The sequence below is a fragment of the Netta rufina genome, assembly GCF_964035555.1.
Source record: "Netta rufina genome assembly, chromosome: 4".
Taxonomy (NCBI): Eukaryota; Metazoa; Chordata; class Aves; order Anseriformes; family Anatidae; genus Netta; species Netta rufina.
This window is the reverse complement of record NC_140127.1, coordinates 4800839-4819231: the sequence shown is the minus strand read 5'-3', so window position 1 is coordinate 4819231 and position 18393 is coordinate 4800839. Positions and strand designations below refer to the sequence as shown.

General features: G+C 37.9%; 2 protein-coding genes across 5 annotated transcripts in view; both read left to right on the top strand.

The window, feature by feature from the left end:
* Positions 1-11578, top strand: part of SEC24B (SEC24 homolog B, COPII coat complex component) — a 44401-nt gene extending 32823 nt beyond the window's left edge. For all 3 annotated transcript variants that reach the window (XM_084286765.1, XM_084286764.1, XM_084286763.1), the window contains 9 exons: positions 572-730; positions 1196-1369; positions 2017-2127; positions 2849-3024; positions 4625-4762; positions 5677-5781; positions 6846-6938; positions 8609-8712; positions 9346-11578. In XM_084286765.1, coding sequence (XP_084142891.1) covers positions 572-730; positions 1196-1369; positions 2017-2127; positions 2849-3024; positions 4625-4762; positions 5677-5781; positions 6846-6938; positions 8609-8712; positions 9346-9460 — 1175 coding nt within the window. In that variant the 3' untranslated portion in view covers positions 9461-11578. The remainder of the gene's footprint in view (positions 1-571; positions 731-1195; positions 1370-2016; positions 2128-2848; positions 3025-4624; positions 4763-5676; positions 5782-6845; positions 6939-8608; positions 8713-9345) is intronic.
* A 6126-nt stretch (positions 11579-17704) lies between these two features.
* Positions 17705-18393, top strand: part of MCUB (mitochondrial calcium uniporter dominant negative subunit beta) — a 28235-nt gene continuing 27546 nt past the window's right edge. For both annotated transcript variants that reach the window (XM_084285432.1, XM_084285433.1), the window contains exon 1: positions 17705-17811. In XM_084285432.1, the coding sequence (XP_084141558.1) occupies positions 17731-17811 (81 nt within the window). In that variant the 5' untranslated portion in view covers positions 17705-17730. The remainder of the gene's footprint in view (positions 17812-18393) is intronic.

The window sequence follows — 18393 nt, the reverse complement described above, 5'->3', positions numbered from 1 at the left end:
GGGCTACTTCAGAAATTCTTTGATCTTGTAAGTCTTTATGCACTCTTGTAAATGCAGCTAATACTGCATACGAATTGACTTCGAAGTTGATATCAGTGAAGAGCAGGTGTATTGGATCGGTGGTATCAAAGACAATTTATTTTGAGATTTCAGTTTTAAACGAGAAAGTTCTCTTCTGCTCAAGAATAGCAAACAGGTAGATGGCAGGAAACAAATGAAGTTTAATCATAGGAGGAGAACGCAGTTCTCACCTCTGAGTATAAATAGGATTTGTCTCTGCACGCACACTTATTTAATGATGTAGGCATAAAACTATTCTTGCAAGTACTCTGTGCTACCCTTGGCAGCTAAGACAGGTTATTGAAGTAAGTGTATATTGAGGTAACTGTGTCTTGGAGTGACTTCTTAATGTCTTCAGTGGCCTGAGTCAAGGCCAGCTCTTGTCGTCTTACAGATGCAGTTCATATCAGGAAAAAGGTCAATATAGATGTGACTTGAAGAACACTGTACACAATCTTTATGTCCTGACCTCATGGTTTACCTTCTAACAACATCTTTTCTTCCTTCACAGCTTGCATGTCCAAATACTCTGCTGGGTGCATCTATTATTATCCATCTTTTCATCATATCCATAATCCTGCTCAGGCTGAGAAGTTGCAAAAAGACCTTAAAAGATACCTTACGAGGAAGATCGGTTTTGAGGCAGTTATGCGCATAAGATGCACAAAAGGTATATTGTAAACACTCTTACGAATGGAAAAACAGATGTAAACATGTTAACTGTCATTTTGAATGTGCTTAGTCTTCAACAAGATTACATTTCAGTCTGTTTCTTTCACTGAAGAATCAGATTTTTGTCACCTTTACATCAGTATGTGCTGGTAGCTTTTGCTATTTGGATATTGGTTGTGTGGTTTTTTTTGTTTCAGTTCTTAGTTAAGAACTCATTTCAACCAAGTTGAAGTGTGTAATGTAAGAGCATTGTTCAGTTTGGAGCATTCAAAATTGAGTATGAAATGTATGGGATCACTCTGAAAGGTGTGATGGTTCCTATAATAACTGATTCTGCTTAATATTTGGGATAAATATTTTTTCACTGTATTTTTAAAACATAAGGACTGTGGGCTTTAATTATTGAAGGAAGTTTTTCATGCTGTTACAACCTCATGGTCTGAATTATTTCATCTGCTTCTAGGTCTTTCTATCCACACTTTTCATGGGAACTTTTTTGTACGATCTACTGATTTATTATCCCTCGCCAATGTCAATCCTGATGCTGGATTTGCAGTACAAATGTCCATTGAGGAAAGTCTCGCTGACACATCCTTGGTTTGTTTTCAAACAGCTCTTTTGTATACTTCCAGCAAAGGTAAATGCATTTGAATGAATTGACCACTGTTTTTGTTTGGTTTGTTTTTAAGGTAATGTTTGTATAGGTATTTGCGCAGCCTTCTGTTGAACTTCATAACTTTGGGGAATCTTGTCAAAGTTAGGGAACCTGTTTGGCCATTAGTCACGTAAGATAAAACTTCATAAGCTGTATTTTGATGGAAAAATTGTATTTATCTCAATTTTACATAATCTTGTTCAACAACTTGACTTAAAAGGCATATCATTGTTATAAGCAGTAACATATTTGGCACTTAATTTATCCAGAATCACAGAGCTATGAAAGTGGTGGATGCTACCAGGTGGGCATAAAGAATAGCAGCCACTTTCTGTTGTGGAGGATGCCACAAATTTTAGACTGTACTTCATCTGTACAGTCAAAAAAGCTTTGTGTGGACATTATAAAGTAGTTCATGTTATGAACCTGTGTTCGTTACTCAGTTGAATACTTGAGAGCTTTTCAGAATTTGAGACAGGAGTGAGAAATGGTGTTACAGCAAACGCGTGACTGGTGCGTTTTCACCAAGAGTGCATCTTGGACAAGAGAAGATGCACTGTAATGACTGAATTTGGATACCTCTTCCTACCAAGCAGTACTGTGTGATGATTTCTACGTATTTTTATTAGGTGAACGCCGAATTCGAGTGCACACACTTTGCTTGCCTGTAGTAAATTCGTTGGCTGATGTATATGCAGGAGCAGATGTACAAGCAGTTGTATGCCTCTTAGCAAACATGGGTGAGTTTCAAATGTCTTTTCACATGTTCTCTTTTAAAGTAGCAAATGAAGCCTGGCTGTTCATTTTCCTGTTAGTTTTTGTGTGCTTTAAAAATAAAAACGGAGATGGGGAGTACTGCTGACATCTCCACTTTCTGTGTTAGTTCTCTGTGCTTTCAACCTGCCGTTGCTAGATTGAGGATTCTTGCTTACTCCCTACGCGAGGGCCACAAGCGGAGGTTTCATAGATTGATCTCTGCTTGTGAATGTTACGGCTCCATGCAGGATTTTAGTGTGTGCCTTGTTGTATATGAGTAGTCAAATGAATTACAAGAAAAGAACAGTACTTCTGTATCTTGTCTCAAATGCGCATTCAGTCCAGCAGGTGGCTTCCTCCAACCAAAAGATTTGCAGCTTTTTCTTAGCAGAGAAAGATGGAACTGAAGTTGCACAAACTGTTACGCTGTGGAAATGATGAGAGAACATTATTTTGGATTTTTTGTCACAAGAATTGTTGCAAATCATCTTGGATGTACAATAGCAAATAGTTTAATCAACAGCTAACCTACTTGCATAATACTTAAAACATGATGTGTACGTAGTCTCGGGTTCATACTACAGCTTAAATCAAGTGATAAAACTTCTACTTTTATTTTTTTAAGCATTGTAAAAGGAAGCTTCTGTATGGAAAATGGAACGAATGAGGTCAACTCTACTAACCTTTTCTATTCTAATCCAACAGCGGTGGATCGCTCAGTTTCATCTAGTCTTTCAGATGCAAGAGATGCCTTAGTTAATGCTGTGGTAGACTCTTTGTCAGCGTATATGTCAACTGCCTCAAATCTGCAGCAGTCCATGCTGATAGCACCAAATTCCCTCAAGCTGTTTCCATTGTATGTTTTGGCTCTTCTCAAACAGGTATGTGTACGCTAGTAGTAGTGACGTTTGATTCATTGTTCCATTGGAGGAATTGAGCTTTCCTCCTTGATCCTTTCCTATAATTACCGAAATAGAGTTTTCCTTTTTGAACTTCCAGGACAGAAACAAAAAATGACCAAGCTTATTTTAACTGATGAGTGCCTGAATATTTTTTTTTGTTTTTACTTGACTTTTTAAAATATATTTTGTTACTTGATTTTAAGTGAAAATCATAATGTATATTGTAGCAGCAGTTCTTAGATTCTTTTGGCAACTAATTAAAGTTGCCCAGGGGGTTGTTGTAAGGCTCTTATTAGTACTTAATTTTATTTTGTGAAGAAAAATCATACAGTTTTCAGTGCATGTATTTGTGTTTTCAGGTACTAAGAAGGAACATTTAAATTCCATGGAAATGAAATATATTAAAGAAGCTAAAGTGAATAGTTTAAAGTTCATATAAAAGTAGTTACTGCTTTTTGATTTTCTTTAATATCTTTTGTGTTAACAAAAGTCATACTTAAGTATAATGAGAATTTACTGCAGGGTTTTATCTTCAATAAATCTCATAGCTTCAAGATATTTAGTACTTGACAGTTGAGTGTTCATTTTTTCTTATTATAAACAAAGATTTATGTAAACTCTGTAAGAAATATGATCCTGATCATTTATTTTCATTTGGCTTTGTGATGATTTCAGTGTCTAATATACTGATCAGGACTTCTTGGCAGTCATGTAAGTAAAGCAAGTAATAGGGGGGAAAAAACAACCATGTTTAGTATCAGGAGAATCTGGGTAAAAGATAGCTTAGAGTAAGAGCTGCTGGGAAAATAAGTAATTTATAGAGGTTTTACCTTTATTAACAATACTAAGAAACTAAAACTGGAAAAAGAGGACTTGCATACACAACTTTGGTGGAGAGGTGAATTTGCACATTAGTTGTAGGAATATTCTCCATCAATCAGAAGATGGTGCTTTCTCCGTTGTGTTGTTACCGAGAGAATAGTCTTACTGGCTCCTTCTAGGGGAGAGCTGAAAAATTCAATAGGATAGAGAGTTATGAAATAAATCTTTATTCTATGAGAGCCTGGTTTCTGCTCTAAGATACGGAAATATATTTTCATCCCAGAGCTTTTCCTTACCATTTCATCTTTGCTAATATAAAATCAGATTCCATCTTACTATCCACTCGAGTATCGGTTTTGAACCCTGCTGGGCTCTTATCTTCCTGTGTCACTGTGTCAGTGAATTTCAAAGGCCAGTACCACTCATAAAGCATGAAAACGTGTAGTGCTGGTCCCACCACATTAACGTTTTACACAAAGTGGGGGATTTTTGTAAATCTTTCTTCTTTTTCATCAGTAAGAAGGGAGAATGGATAAAGTTTTGTAAGGTATTCAATTTGTATTTAATTAGGAATTTTTCTAGCATAGCGCACGTTTTTATCATAAATTGGGATTTTCTGATGTATCTAGGTAAGATGCATGTCTTTACAGAAGCTTTGTTATCTTTAACTGACAATCCTCCAAAATAAGAAATACACTGTTCAGGTGTGACGTAAAATATAGGTTTCATGATTAACAATATTTATTTTTTTTAACAGAAAGCCTTTAGAACAGGCACTAGTACACGTTTGGATGATCGTGTGTATGCGATGTGCCAGATTAAGAGTCAGCCTCTCATTCACTTGATGAAAATGATACATCCCAACTTGTACAGAATAGACAAGCTAACTGACGAGGTAATGTACGAAGCCTGTTTTGTAATATTTTCTAGTTTTAATAGTGTCGCTTAATGTGCTGCAGTAATTAATTTGTGTATATATACACACACACGTATATATATTTATATGCAGGTACGATAGTATGTTATGAAGAGATCTGTTTTTTTCACCTTCTTTCAGTGATCACAATAATTTCATGTTTTTCAATAATATAAAGAAAGCAGAGAAGGTTGTGTGCCTTAGATGGCTATCCAGTGGTTTTGTGTGTTAGAACTCTCAGTGGGAAATGGATAAAATTTGGTAGAGAATACTAGGTATTGTATATTGAAACCAGATAAAGTTGCATGAAATAACAAACTTTCAGTGGTTCCTCTGACTGATGTGAATGAAGCAATTATAATTCGAGATTGTCATGATCAGACTGAGGAAGTACTTTTTTACAAAACGAGTTTTTATTAGTAAGCCCTTCATGAAGGGAGGCAGCCTATGAAATGGATGCGTTAATTTCTAATAGTAAGAAGTAAGACTAGATACAAGAAGTAAGACTTAATGGTCATTTAGTTTATTTCTGTTATCCGAGAGGGGAGGCAGTCTTGTCACAGCCTGCTTTAATCTGAAATTATGCTGCGAATTTCTTGCTGGTGTTTTGTTTTGTTTTCTTCAGCATTGCTCTAACCAGATTGTTTGATCAGATCAATTTTAGTGCTGTGTAGCCATTCCCATATATAAGTTTGAAAGTGTTTTTAAACAAATTGGTTGATCTAAGTGAACGTTTTAGATTTAACATGGCACTTTATTATATGAGAATTCTCAAATCATTTGCAGAGATTACCAGTGTTTTTCTTCCTATTTTATCACACCTGCTTAAGACAAAAATACCAAATTACAATTTATTATCATTACAGTATTATTGACTGTTGTTTTCTTTACAGAGTACAATACATGTAAATGACAGAGTTGTTCCTCAGCCTCCTCTTCAGAAGCTATCTGCAGAGAAGTTGACAAGAGAAGGAGCTTTTCTTATGGATTGTGGTTCAGTAAGTGACCAGTTTTGCACGTTCCTGTTTTTAAAAAATAAAATAATGCTGAATTGTTGAAAGCAGCCAACTCAACCTTAGCTGTATAATGAATCAGCATCCTAAGTAACCTGGGAATAGTCTGTGTTCCGGTAAAAAGCTTTCATATTTTTGATCTGTGGAAAATCTCTAATCAAGATTGCACATTAAGGTTTCAAAGGTTCATTTTTTTTTCATGCTAGACAAATTGAAATATGCCAAGAGTTCATATCAAGTTTTTTTTTTGTTTTTTTTTTTTTTCTGGAAGTAATGGATTTCCATTTTTGAAAATTTCCTTTTAACGGTTATTAAATTGCATGTACTATAATCTGTCTATAACAACGCACTTGTCATTGAGGGAGGAACTTTTTCAGTTACACATAAATGTAAGTAGTCTTATGCCACGTGAGCCATATACCAGAAGAGTTGCAAGAGTTTGTAGAGAGTGAATAAAACCTGTAAATGCAGTTTAAGTTAATCATAGGAATTACCCTAAAAACACTTAATGGGTTATAACGTTATGCTACTCTAATAATGCAATAAAATACAGTGCTGTAATGGCACTGTAGAAGGAAAGTGCATTGAAGTTCAGGTGCTGAGTGTGAATATCAAATCAGTTTCTGTCTTCAGATGTCCAAAATAATTATTTTAATGTGTTTTGGTAATTAGTGCTTTACTATAGCTTGTTGAGATTGGATGTCGGTGTGCAGTAACTGACAGTGGTGTGACTTTATAAAAATCTAGTTTTTGTATTTTAGGAGGTAATATGCATTAATTGTACCGATATAGACATGTCCTGCGTCCTTTCAGTATTTGTGTTTTAACTTGGTTTTGGACATTTAATCATCTTTTTTCCAAATGGTACCAATTGTTACTAAGTCGATGTACAAATAATGAATATAGAGCTGTGAATTGCAACTGGAGCTCTCAGGTGATTAATTTGCATGACTGGTGTTTCCTGGTAATATTCCAATTTCATTACTATCTGTCTCTTTCTCTAAAACGTGTGCAAGGCCTTTACTAAAAATGATTCTGACATCTTACAGGCTTTTTATATTTGGATTGGAAAAAACTGTGATAACAACTTCATAAAAGATGTCCTTGGATACCCAAACTATGCGTCAGTACCACAGAAAATGGTAGGCGTTTTAATCACCTGTACTGCATAACGCTTACATTTGGAAGCTATATTTAATCTATTTTTTTCTGAATTGTCAGTTTTTAATTATGTAACTGTGATTTTTTTTTTTAATGGACACAATCTAACTTCTTGCCAGCTTTATAGAAAACATAAGTTGTCAGTTTTAAGGAAAGAATATAAATGTGTTCACTGAATGTCAAAAAAAATGTTCAGTAATATAACTGGTTTGTTTTTTTGTTTGTTTGTTTTGAAATGCATTTGGGCCTACAAAAATATTGTGAAGTTGTGTAGATCACATCTTGATTCATTTCTTTCACAAACAGTAGTTGTTAAGATTGAAGGGTTTTTTGTTGTTACGATTTTTTGAAATCTTACATGCAGTGAACGTGGTGTTATATACCAGTTCTATGATATTTGGGGGTAGGTCTGTATGTGAAGGGTAATGTAAAGGTCTGTATGTCAAGTAAAGCTAGGATTTGTTCAGCTTCCAGGCTCAAGTCTGGACAAACAAAATGGTTTTAGCTATTAGAACATTGAAGACCCTTCAATATGTGTTTCAGCATAGAAATTTTTATGTTGTAACCTGTGTCTATGGTCTTCTATGGGAAGCGAAGCAGCAATTAGAGAGGACTCCCTCTTCTGTGGGGAGCGGTTCCAAGATATCAACAACTGGGGGATAAGGATGAACCCTGTTGAGATACTCTAGAAGAGTTCTGAATTGAATGGTTATATTCAGATAGTACCAAAAATGTGTGAGGCACTGTGGAAACATAGGAAGATACAAAGGGAAAAAGCAAAAGAGAAGCAGTACTTCTGAGAATAGGTCAGAAAGAGTGGTGAGTTTTAACACTACTATAAAATTGGACTGCTTGTTCAAGGTTTTGTATTTTGCTTGTATTACAAAGATAGAATTTTTCCCTCTGATCTACCAGTAGTATTATTAATTGACAGTATTTTCAGGGAAAAAAAAAACCTTTAATAAACAAAGGATGGCTTTTTTTTTTTTTTGAGATGTTAAATAGCATTTATTGTAATGAAAAATTAGAGAAAAAAGTAACATACAAAGTTGCCATCTTTTGCTTTTAAATTATATTCCCCATTCATTTACTACAACGGCAGTAACACAAAAAAATCCTTCCTGTTATAGATTTGTGTTAAATTATTTCAACCCTGGAGTTGATATATTTAGTTCAGTGAATGCCTCAAACAAGCGTTTTCGTGGTGGTGGATTATTTTTTAAGTTCATTCCCCAACCAAATAATCCCTTATCTTTGCATTGAATTTTGCTTACAGTTCAAATTTTGTTTCTTCGCGTTTCATTTTTTCAGTGGTGCAAAAGACAACATACAGGAACTTGATTGATGGGGAAAGAAGGCAGGAAAACTGTGAAAGCAGCATTTTAAAAAGATTACTGTTTACGTGAGCTCACTTTGCAAAATCTTTTGCACATAAAAGGCAGTTTTAGATAAAGGTGTACTACTTCCTGTAAAACAGATATTACAGAATTGTATTTTAATCTGAAGAAAAAATGTGTATATCTAGTACGTGGTAATTCCTTAAGAGAAATTGTGGTTATTCTGGCATTGGGCCATGTCTTGAATATGAGGATCTGTTCTTTAAAATAGTTCTGATATTAAAAGGTAATTTCTTTCCATTACCTTCAACCAGACACAGCTTCCTGAGGTAGTTGCACTTTCTTCAGAAAGGACGCGGTCTTTCATAGCCTGGCTGAGGGACAATAGACCTTTAAGCCCAGTTCTTCAAGTAATAAAGTAAGTATTTCTGTTAGATACTGAGTGATTATTGGCAAGTTGTACTTACAGTTTCTAATTGACACTGAAAAGTGGGGGTGTCTAGCTGAGAAGAAACCAAATACCATCTCCTCTACACTTGGTAGAGTGCTGTTATCTAAAACCCCTTTGCAATGGAGGTCTGTATATTCTGTTGTCAAATGAGGAAAAAAGGAAGACAAAACATTCAAATTCTGTATACATAGATGTAATTTCTTCTGGGTTCAATCAATATTGGGATTTAATATAACACATTTAATATAACACATAACATAACAATGAATTCAGAATTCATTGCCGTCAGCATATTTGCTTACATCTAAACACTAGATCACTTTTATGCTTCAGTTCTTGAGCTTCTACGAGATACTTTAAATGCTATTTCACCTATCTTTCTTCCATGTTACGCTTGTTAAGAAGATGCTGCTGTTTGATAGTCATCACAGACTCCAGGGGTTTTTTCTTAACTTTGGGTTATTTGTACTATAGTATCCTGGGACTGAATGTAGACTTCAAAACGCAATAAGCATTTCATTAGAATTTATGCCTTTACTTGAATTTACAGCTTATCTCTTGCTAAATGACTAAAATACGTTCCTCCATCTATTCTTTCAGAGACGAGAATCCTGCCAAGACAGAGTTTTTTCAGCATTTAATTGAAGATCGGACAGAAGCAGCTTTCTCTTATTATGAATTCTTACTTCATATTCAACAGCAGATTTGTAAATGAGCAAGGAGTGAACTAGAAGAAGAATCCTGACTCCAGATAGAAGCATTGGCTGAGAGAAGTACATGGAAAGTTACAAAAGTGGATGTTTGTTCTTCACAATATACAGTAATCGGCGCTGGTTGGGAAACTTTACAGCTAAAGGAGGAGATGTATACATTTCCAGAAGAGTTTTGCAGATTTACTTCAGTCTAAAAGTGCTAGGGATGATGAAGCTGTTTTCAGTAGTAAACTTTCAATTGGTTTATCCACGTTTCCAGTAGTGCAGCGGTATGGTGCTCTGTTTATTGCAAGCTGGTGATTCTATGTAGCTATGTGGGATGATATTTCTTACTGAAATGTACAATTAGGTAAAGCCTTTTTTTCTTACGTTTGTTATGGTAGCCCTTCAAGATTCAAATTCTTAACAGACATGTCAAAGGGCAGTGCTGTATGTTGGTTGTTTATATGAATTTCTTCTTAAAAGGAATGATTCATATTTAGTAAAGACTTCAGCAAATTCCCTTTGAAAGTTGTAGAATTTCACTAAAGTAAATGAATTGTAGAAATAAAATATATAATGTACATAAGTATTACATTTGTAAAGAAAATGTAAAAATGTAACTAAAAAAAAAAAAAGAGACTTAGCTCAGTGTGCTGAATTGTTGAGTGCTCAATGATGAATTCTTTCAGTCCCAAGCTAGACAGTGAAGTTGACTATTAAAACATGCTTAAAAAAAATCCATGTAGAAGGAACACAGCTTCTTGTTCTGTTTAATTTGTAGGTGGATTTATTTATGATTGGCTTACTAATTAAAAATATTTTGCTTTATCATGTGTTTTTATATTTATGCAAATACTATCTTTTTGCAACTGAACTATATATTGAAGAGAACATGTTTACTTCATTTTGCAAACCTCTGGAAGGGAGGAAAAAACGTTGCACTCTCTGAAATGAGCTATCAATACAATACAATAAAGTTCCTAGAACCCTCCTTATGTATTATCCTAACGAAGACATATCTGCTAACCTTGTTTTACATTTTGTAAACTGCTGTAGTCTTGGTCCAGGTTTTCTGTAACTTTTGTCTGCTGTTTAGAGTAAGCATGGGTAATCACTCAATCTAACTTGACGATATGATTTCTGCTGTGATCCGAAGGGGAGGAAAAAAAAGGTGAAGAGGGGTGTAAAAATGAATTAGCTTGCAACAAGGGAAGGAAAGGCTTTAAAATACAAAATTTCAAAATGCGGTCACACATTCACGTTCGTACATCTTTCCAAAACCTTGTCCTTGGTAATGTTTTGGTAACTTAATTGTGAAGTTTCAGATGGATTTAGCTCAGACTTGGAAACTTTGTTGTGAAATTGGGATGGTTTTGTTTCAGTTTTTGGTTTTTTTTTTAGAAGCACATTAGAAATAATTAACAAATTATAGTCACTCATACATAGTACTTTCTGTTCGTTTGTTTGATGAAATATAACTAAAATGATTAAATACCCAAAAGTAAATAATAATTAGTATGATTACATTTTATTTTAAGGTAGTCTTGAGAATGTTACCGTGTTGCGTAACTGCCATATCCCCTGAAAACAGAACTTGAATAGTGGAGAAAAAATGTTCTAGCTATGGTTTGGAAATGCTTTAAAAAAGGTACCCTAGTTAAATTGTTCAAGTGGTGTTAGTCTGCATGTTAGCATCAACTCATTGTTTGGGGAAAATATGATTTACATGTGTGTGGTCCTTAACTAAATGTCTTTAAGTTACCTAAAAGAAACTTACCTAAAAGAAATTACTTGAGATATTTTTTTTCCATTTAGTAAATTGTCATGTAATAAATGTCTGAGGTGATGTTGAATGTTGTCCCTAAATCAGACCACCAGGATTTTGGTGCTGAAATGCTTGTTCATAGATGGCTTCACAGTGGGTGAAAGCTACACACTGCTGAAGACTTGGGCATCTCAAAAATTATTTGTAATTGCAAAGATGAGAAGAGCGTGTTACAATTTAAGTGCCCCATGACTTGTGAGCTTGGTATTGAATACCTAGGAACATCCTATTCCATGATTAATTGCAATGTGTTCTGTAAAACCATTATTTAAAGCTTTATTCTTCTATCATTTTTTGTATATGAAAAATTATAACAAGTACAGCAAGAGCTATTTGTTCAGTAAAACCCTAACACAGCACAGAATCTAGGGGTTTTGTTGTTGTTGTGACTTATTTAAATTAGTTAGTGGAGCACACGCGCTTCCTGACGGATCTTTGTTTTCAAATTCAAGACAACAGTCCCACAGAAATATTTTGAATTGAAACATCTTTGGATTTAGCACGTTGATTTTAGTGTTTTGAACAATAGAGTATCTGTAGGTATGGAAGTAGCATCTGAAAGATGCCTTGGATCACACCACTGTACTGAAGGTGCGTGCCAGAAAATGAATCCCCGTGAAGACTCACACTGGGAAACTTGAAAGATTTTTGCCCACCGGATAATATTTTGGTGAGGAGATAAGAGGTAAGCTTTTGTATCTTTTTAAAGTGTTGAACTGTCCCTTGAGGTTCTCTGACTGTTTTAGGGATTGTTTTTTTTGTGTTTTTTTTTTCCCAAAAAGCTTTCAACTCTGTCGTATGAATCACGCCTGTTTCATGAGAAGTTCAAAATCAGCTAGGGGAAAGATATACGAGCCCTGGCTAAGTAAGTCTTTTGGGGAATTGATTCAAATTCTCTACATTTTAAATACAGCTGGCATCCCTTTCCATTTCTTAGTTGTAAAAGCCACATTGTTTACATCTTTTAACGTCAAAGGAATATGTGAACTGCTGATGGAGAAATTGCAGTCCAGGAGGCTCTTAGAGCAGTAAAGACATGTAATGTAGCTCCCGGAGAACCAGTAGTAAACATAATTGTGTATTAAACTTTCACACACATCAGAAATAAGCCTATTTGTTAATTTTGATGTAGAGCTTCATATCTCTGGAAAAAAAAAAAGATGAGTGGGCGCAGTTGACTTTGGCTTTCTGTACATTTTGACAGATACTGAAAAGATGTTTTTCAGTCATTAGTGGTGGTGTTTTTTTAACAAGCCAAAATGAACTGTCAGTAATCCTGACAGTCAAAAGCTCTTTAGTAATTTCAAATACGAAATATTACTTTGGTGTTGACCCCAAATACATTTCAAGAACTCCATTTAAAAAAACAAAACAAACAAAAAAAAAACTTTCCAAGATAGTGGGACAAACCTGGATTTTTTTAGGGTGTACTTACAACCTCAATCATTGATTTCAGTAGTTGGTGTTAACTCATGTATGAAGGACTTGCAAGATCTTGAGTAAAATTTTTGACCACGTTTTGTCACAGTGCTGTCTTCTGATCTTGGACAGGCTGCAATCCTGCAAAAGCTTGGTGGCCAGTTTTAGTGAGTGACTGAAACAAGAAGGTTTGGAGGCCTGAGGCTCTCGCTGGCAGTCTTTGTCTTGCTCACATAGAAAATTCTCTACCAAATTCTTTATTTTGGAGGAGGAGAAGTGGCTTTTTTTTTCTTTTCTTTTTTTTTTTTTTAATTAATAGCATAGGTCATTGATTTGCATTCCTGCTGCTCATCCAAGAAAGTTCTTTATAGATACAGGTAGAGGAAACTGGAAAGCTTTGGCATAGAGGCCAGAGACCTCCCCGTGGTGGTACTTGCATGGTGTGAGCAGTGCAGGAGCTGAGAGCTGATTTCAAGTAAAATGAGTTTATGCTGAAGCCTATCCTGAATTTTTGAGGAGTGGCAGCAGCCAGCCTAGTTTAGAGAAGCCATCTTCTTCCTCATGCTGCATTTCTAACCGACTTACCTGTGGTTTCATTCCCTGTGCAAAAGCTGTGAGGTCGCACAAAAGATTACCTAGTCCCTGAAAGAGGTCATGAGCGCAGGACCTTGTAGGTCTGTTCTCTCACACTGAGAGCCAGCAGTGAAGGTAGAGATACTGGGCATTAGCAGGCTCCAGTGATTTAATAAATACGTCAAACAACAGACCAGAACTCAAACAATTGCTTCAGATCTCCCAGCTGATGCATGGTGTAGATTTTGTTCAAGAAAAAATGAATTTATTGAATATCTCAAGTGTATCAGTTTCTATGTCAAGAATTACTGCAGTGACTTTAAGTGCAATTCTTCAGATTTTAATGCGTTATTTTTCTGATGTATTGTTTAAAAAAAAAAAAAGTGGGGTCTACATATGCTATCGTGTTTCAGGTTTTCATAAATGAGGTAGAATATGATCACTTTTGCAGAATTACAAAGGTTAAGTTCCAACTAAAAGCCTGCTGGACCCAGGTAATTCTGAGATTTAGTGTAACACTTTCTTCCTTTCTTCCTTTTTTTTTTTTTTTTTTTGGTACAGTGGTATTGGGAATTTTAAATGCAAGGGGAGAGAGAGCCTATGATGATTTATTGATGTATTTATCTGCCAGTTCCCTACAATTAAAAACAGAGCGGCCTTGCTTGCCTTTAATTTGATTGACGCTGTTGTAGTCAAAATGCAGGAGGCTGGAAAGTTTGGCTGCAACTACTGCAAGTAACTGGAATTTGAGGTCTCTTGAGAATATTTGCTTGCAAATTACTGATGATTCATTTGCACAGCAAAATCCAAAGGCATCCTGTGGGGTTGAGTGTCGCAAGCGAGTTCTGGCATGGGTAGTGCTGCATACAAGAGATTGTTACAAGAGCAAAAATTCAAACAAACACGTTATCAATGATTCTTCAATTTTTACTCCAATCCTGAATTCTGACCTATTATCTGCTTGCAGGGCCTTTGTCCTTCCTTTGCAATTCTAATAACAAGAAAAAAAAAGCGTTAAATACTTCACCTATTTTTTTTTATTTTCTTGTGAGGATCTTTAGCAGAAGTGATAACTTTTATTGGAGATGCCTAATTAGGAATAGCAACCATGCACAAGATTGAGTGGTTGCATGCTTCTGTAAGAGAGAAATTGGAGAGGGGAGGTGGCAAAACTTCTGGAAACACTTCGAAGCTTGTAAAAAAAAAAAAAAAAAAAAAAAAAGAGCTTTAGTATCGTTTCTCTTGTACCAATTTACCTTTCTGATTTCTGTTGTATGTTTTCTAAAAGTACTGGGTATTTGATTTTCAGTTGTCAAGAGAACACCACCCCAGAGACATCCGCAAATGCAGATTTCACATTACACCCTTCATCATTAAAAGAAAAGCACCAGTTCAAAAATTATATATTTTTTGACTGATTCCAGTAGGAAAGAAATTGTTTTTTTTTTCTCTGTTGGACAATAAAGTAGTGTAATAATTTTTTCTTGCATTTTATCTCTTTGCCACATGTCTAGGAAGCCCCCCCCTTGTGAGGCACAGGCTTTGTGACTGTCTTGAGTGACAAGTTTACTGTCACAACAATCCTCAAGCATTAGGAAGAGTTGGTGATGATTTACCACCTTAGTAATCTGTTAGCCATAGAAAATGTCATTCTTATCAACTGTTTGAAAAAGTTTTTTTTGTTTTGTTTTGTTTTTTTAAATTGTGTTAGAAAATCATTGAAGGGGAAAAATAACATCTAGGAATATGCTGTCGTTTGTTACTAACTTTTCAAGATACCGTGCTTTCAAAAAGCTTGACCCATTGTAAATCCTAACTTTTATGAATACAAAATGTTACTAAAAACTGAAGCTGAAGCAGACAAAAACCTAAATGTGTCCTGATTCTCTGTAGTTAAGGGTTCTTCTCTGTTCCTTGGCTCTTGTGCCCCTGAACGTGCTGCCTTTGTTCTGAGCAGAGCTTAGGAGAAGCCAGGAGCAGGACTGGGCCCCCTGCTCTGTGTCGATTCCTGTGTTGTGAGCTGGGGGCACCTGGAGATGCCCGACTGCTCTGTGCCAGCCTGCCCCTGATGCACTGGTACCTTGTCCTCTTGTTAATTTGCTTTTCTTGGGCTTCCACTTTTTCGTGTTTAATTTTTTGATGGTGTTCCTCAGATCCATGAAGTGATTCCCATAAAGATGGGATATTGCTGCCCTTTCCCCTATTCTATTCTTTGTCATCCTAATGTGTTGTTACGGTGAACTTTGAACAGTGCTACCTCGGTCTTTTAATAAGTGTGTGTTATAAAATATAAGTTGTTATATGGCTTCTGGGAGAACTTTAAGACCAAAAAGTGAATTATCTTCCCTCCTTAGTGGTGGTTTCTTAGGTAGCAGGAACAATGCTTTGGCTTCTTCCTAAAGCAATACTTTTGGAGTTTATGACTTTATTATAAAAAAAAATAAAAAGTAAAACCTTGTAGACAGTGTGTGTGTGTGGTGGAAAGGGACTAGGCCAGGCCTGCAGGACTCGGCGGAGCAAGAGTTAGGACTTCCATGAAGGATAATGTCAAAGGGAGGGATAATTCCTACCCCAAAAAGACCATTGCCACTGTTAGTGCCTGCAGCATAAGGGGTTGAAACTTCAGCCACTGAAATTGTACCGAAATTGTTAATCATTCCGTAAGAATTAACGCTTCCAGCTCAGCAGAAATGGATTACAATGAGAAAAAAGCAGCCACCGAGGCACAGTACAGCGCCTCAGCAGAGGAGGGAAGAGCAATGACCAGATGCAACAAGCTCCTCGCAGGCATGACTCAGGTCTCGGTGAAGTGCTCCCCTGCTGTTTGGACAGCCTGACAGCTCTGTAGTAAGAGCATAATTTATGATCCTCCCTCCGCCCAGTCGAAGCACTTCCTATTCCTGGAGTAAAAATTTCTCTCTGTAATAAAAGTCCGGCTCTCTTCCCCTCTGGCAGCACGCCTTCCAGCAGCCTGGTTAGCAAATCCTACCTCTGTGACACACTGCTCTATAAAAAATATGGAGATTTGGTCTGTCCTGGGTGAACTGGGGAGGTGTCTCACCTCACTCCTCTTCTAGAGCAGGAGGATTAGTAAGCTAACATGTTGCAACGAGCTGCTCCTCTGTGTTTTGAAGAGATCTTTGCTCTCTGTGCCCTGGGAGGGAACATAATTCTCCCTGGAGAAAAAAATATAAAAAAAAATCAGTCTGTCTTTGCACCAAATGATGGCCACGGTCTTGTTACCATGCCCAGAAAGAAGCAAAAGGGTTTTATGTGCTCCCCTCTTCACAGAAACATAGGAGTCCAGGTTTCATCCCTGTGACTATGTGGAAAATTCAGGCTATTTAATAATGGCTCGGGGCCAAGCAGTAGGATTTGGTTTTTGGGAGGTGCATCGGCTCACTTTATTCCATTCTGCTATATTTTCTTTCATCCTAAAAGCTGACCCCCACTTGAATAGCCTGCAGGTCCAGACTTTGTTTTAGTGGTTGTACTAAAGCAACTTTGCTATTTGCTCCATTTTATACCCGTTTTTATGGTATCTGTGACTAGTGATGTTTCACTTACATATATGCATGTGTGTATATGTGTGTATATATATATATATATATATATACGCAATGTTTGAGTGTGAACAGAGAAATACAAGGATGATATTTATGTAGGCCTATCCTTGTCAGGTGTTAATGACATGTGGTAGTTTAGAAGTGAAGTATTGAGCAGATACCTTTATGAGGTATAAGATGAGAAAACCGAAGTTACAGCCAACAGATAATATTTAATGGAGGAAACTAAGATGCGAAACACGTTGCTTGGAGAACAAAGCAAAAGTTACCTCATGAAGCAATCTGAAATGTGAGAAATGCAAACAGAGGGTAGGATTTTTGAAGAGGCAAAGTCCTCGTTTTAAACAGGGTCGTGACACAAGCCCTAGCTGCTAAAATGTGCTGTTGGCTCTCTTGGCCTGTGGAAAAGACACACGGCTTATTTCCTAGAGCCCCAAAAAGGCTGACATGCACATTTTTCCTCCCCGAGCTGGGGACATGAACGCAGTGGGCGCTTTGGTGACAGAGCTGTGACATGTTTTGTGGATGGAGCAAGTAGCTGCCAACAATTTCCTGTAGATAGAAGTCTCTGGGAAATAATGAACTTCGCCGGGGCTTGCTTTGGCGTCTGCCTGCTCCTCGCTGGGGCAGCAGAGAGCACTCATCCCGCTGAAACAGCCTCAAAAACAGGCAGGGCGCGGGCTAAACCCTACAGCACCCCAAACCCACAGGGTGCAGGGGTTGTGGCAGGAGCTGCCTCAGCGAGGAGCCGCCCTCCTCCTCCTCCTCCTCCCCGGCGGGAAGGGGAAGGGCGCCGAGCCCCACCGCCGCCCAGCCCCGGCGGCAACGCCCACGGCGGAGCTGGAGGAAGAAGAAGAAGAAGAAGAAGAGGAGGAGGAGGAAGAGGAGGAGGAGGAAGGCTCTGGCGATGCTGGGGCGGGCGCTGCGGAGCGGCGAGCGGCGTCGCCGGCTGCTGGCGGGGGGCTTGGCGCCCTTGCCCGCGCCTCAGGTGAGCGGGGCGGGCGGGCGGCGGGCACGGGCTGGGCTTCTCCCGCCTCTCTCCTGCCTCCCCCCCGGCCCTCAGGGGCTCGGACAGGGGATTTGGGGCGCTGGGGGGGCCCAGGGAGGGTCGAGCCGGTGGTGGTTGCTTGCTCGGAGCGGTGCTGCCCGGTCCCGGCCAGGCGTTGTGGTGGAAGTTGGCAGCGCGAAGGGCTGGGGGCTGTGGCTCGCTGGGCTCGGGCAGCCCCAGCAGGCAGGGGAAAGCGAGGAAAATAAAAGTTTGCTGCGACTTCGCAGCTCAGAAACCCATCTGCAGGATCCCATAGCCTTAACCTGCCCCTGCTCCGCTAACCTGAATGGCTGCCCTCGGGTTTGGCACGCGTGGTTATGGGGGAGCTGAAGGAAGGAAATTAAAATAATTTAATTTTATGCCTCCTGCATCGCCTACAGCTCAAACACAGAGTGCTAAAAACGTCAGAGAGGGCATTTATGCTGCCATTCAGCATGCTCTGGCGTTACACAGCCAGTGCATCACCCCGAACTTCCCTGGGGTACCGCTTTGCAGGGCAGCTTCATGCTTTTCGAGGGCTCC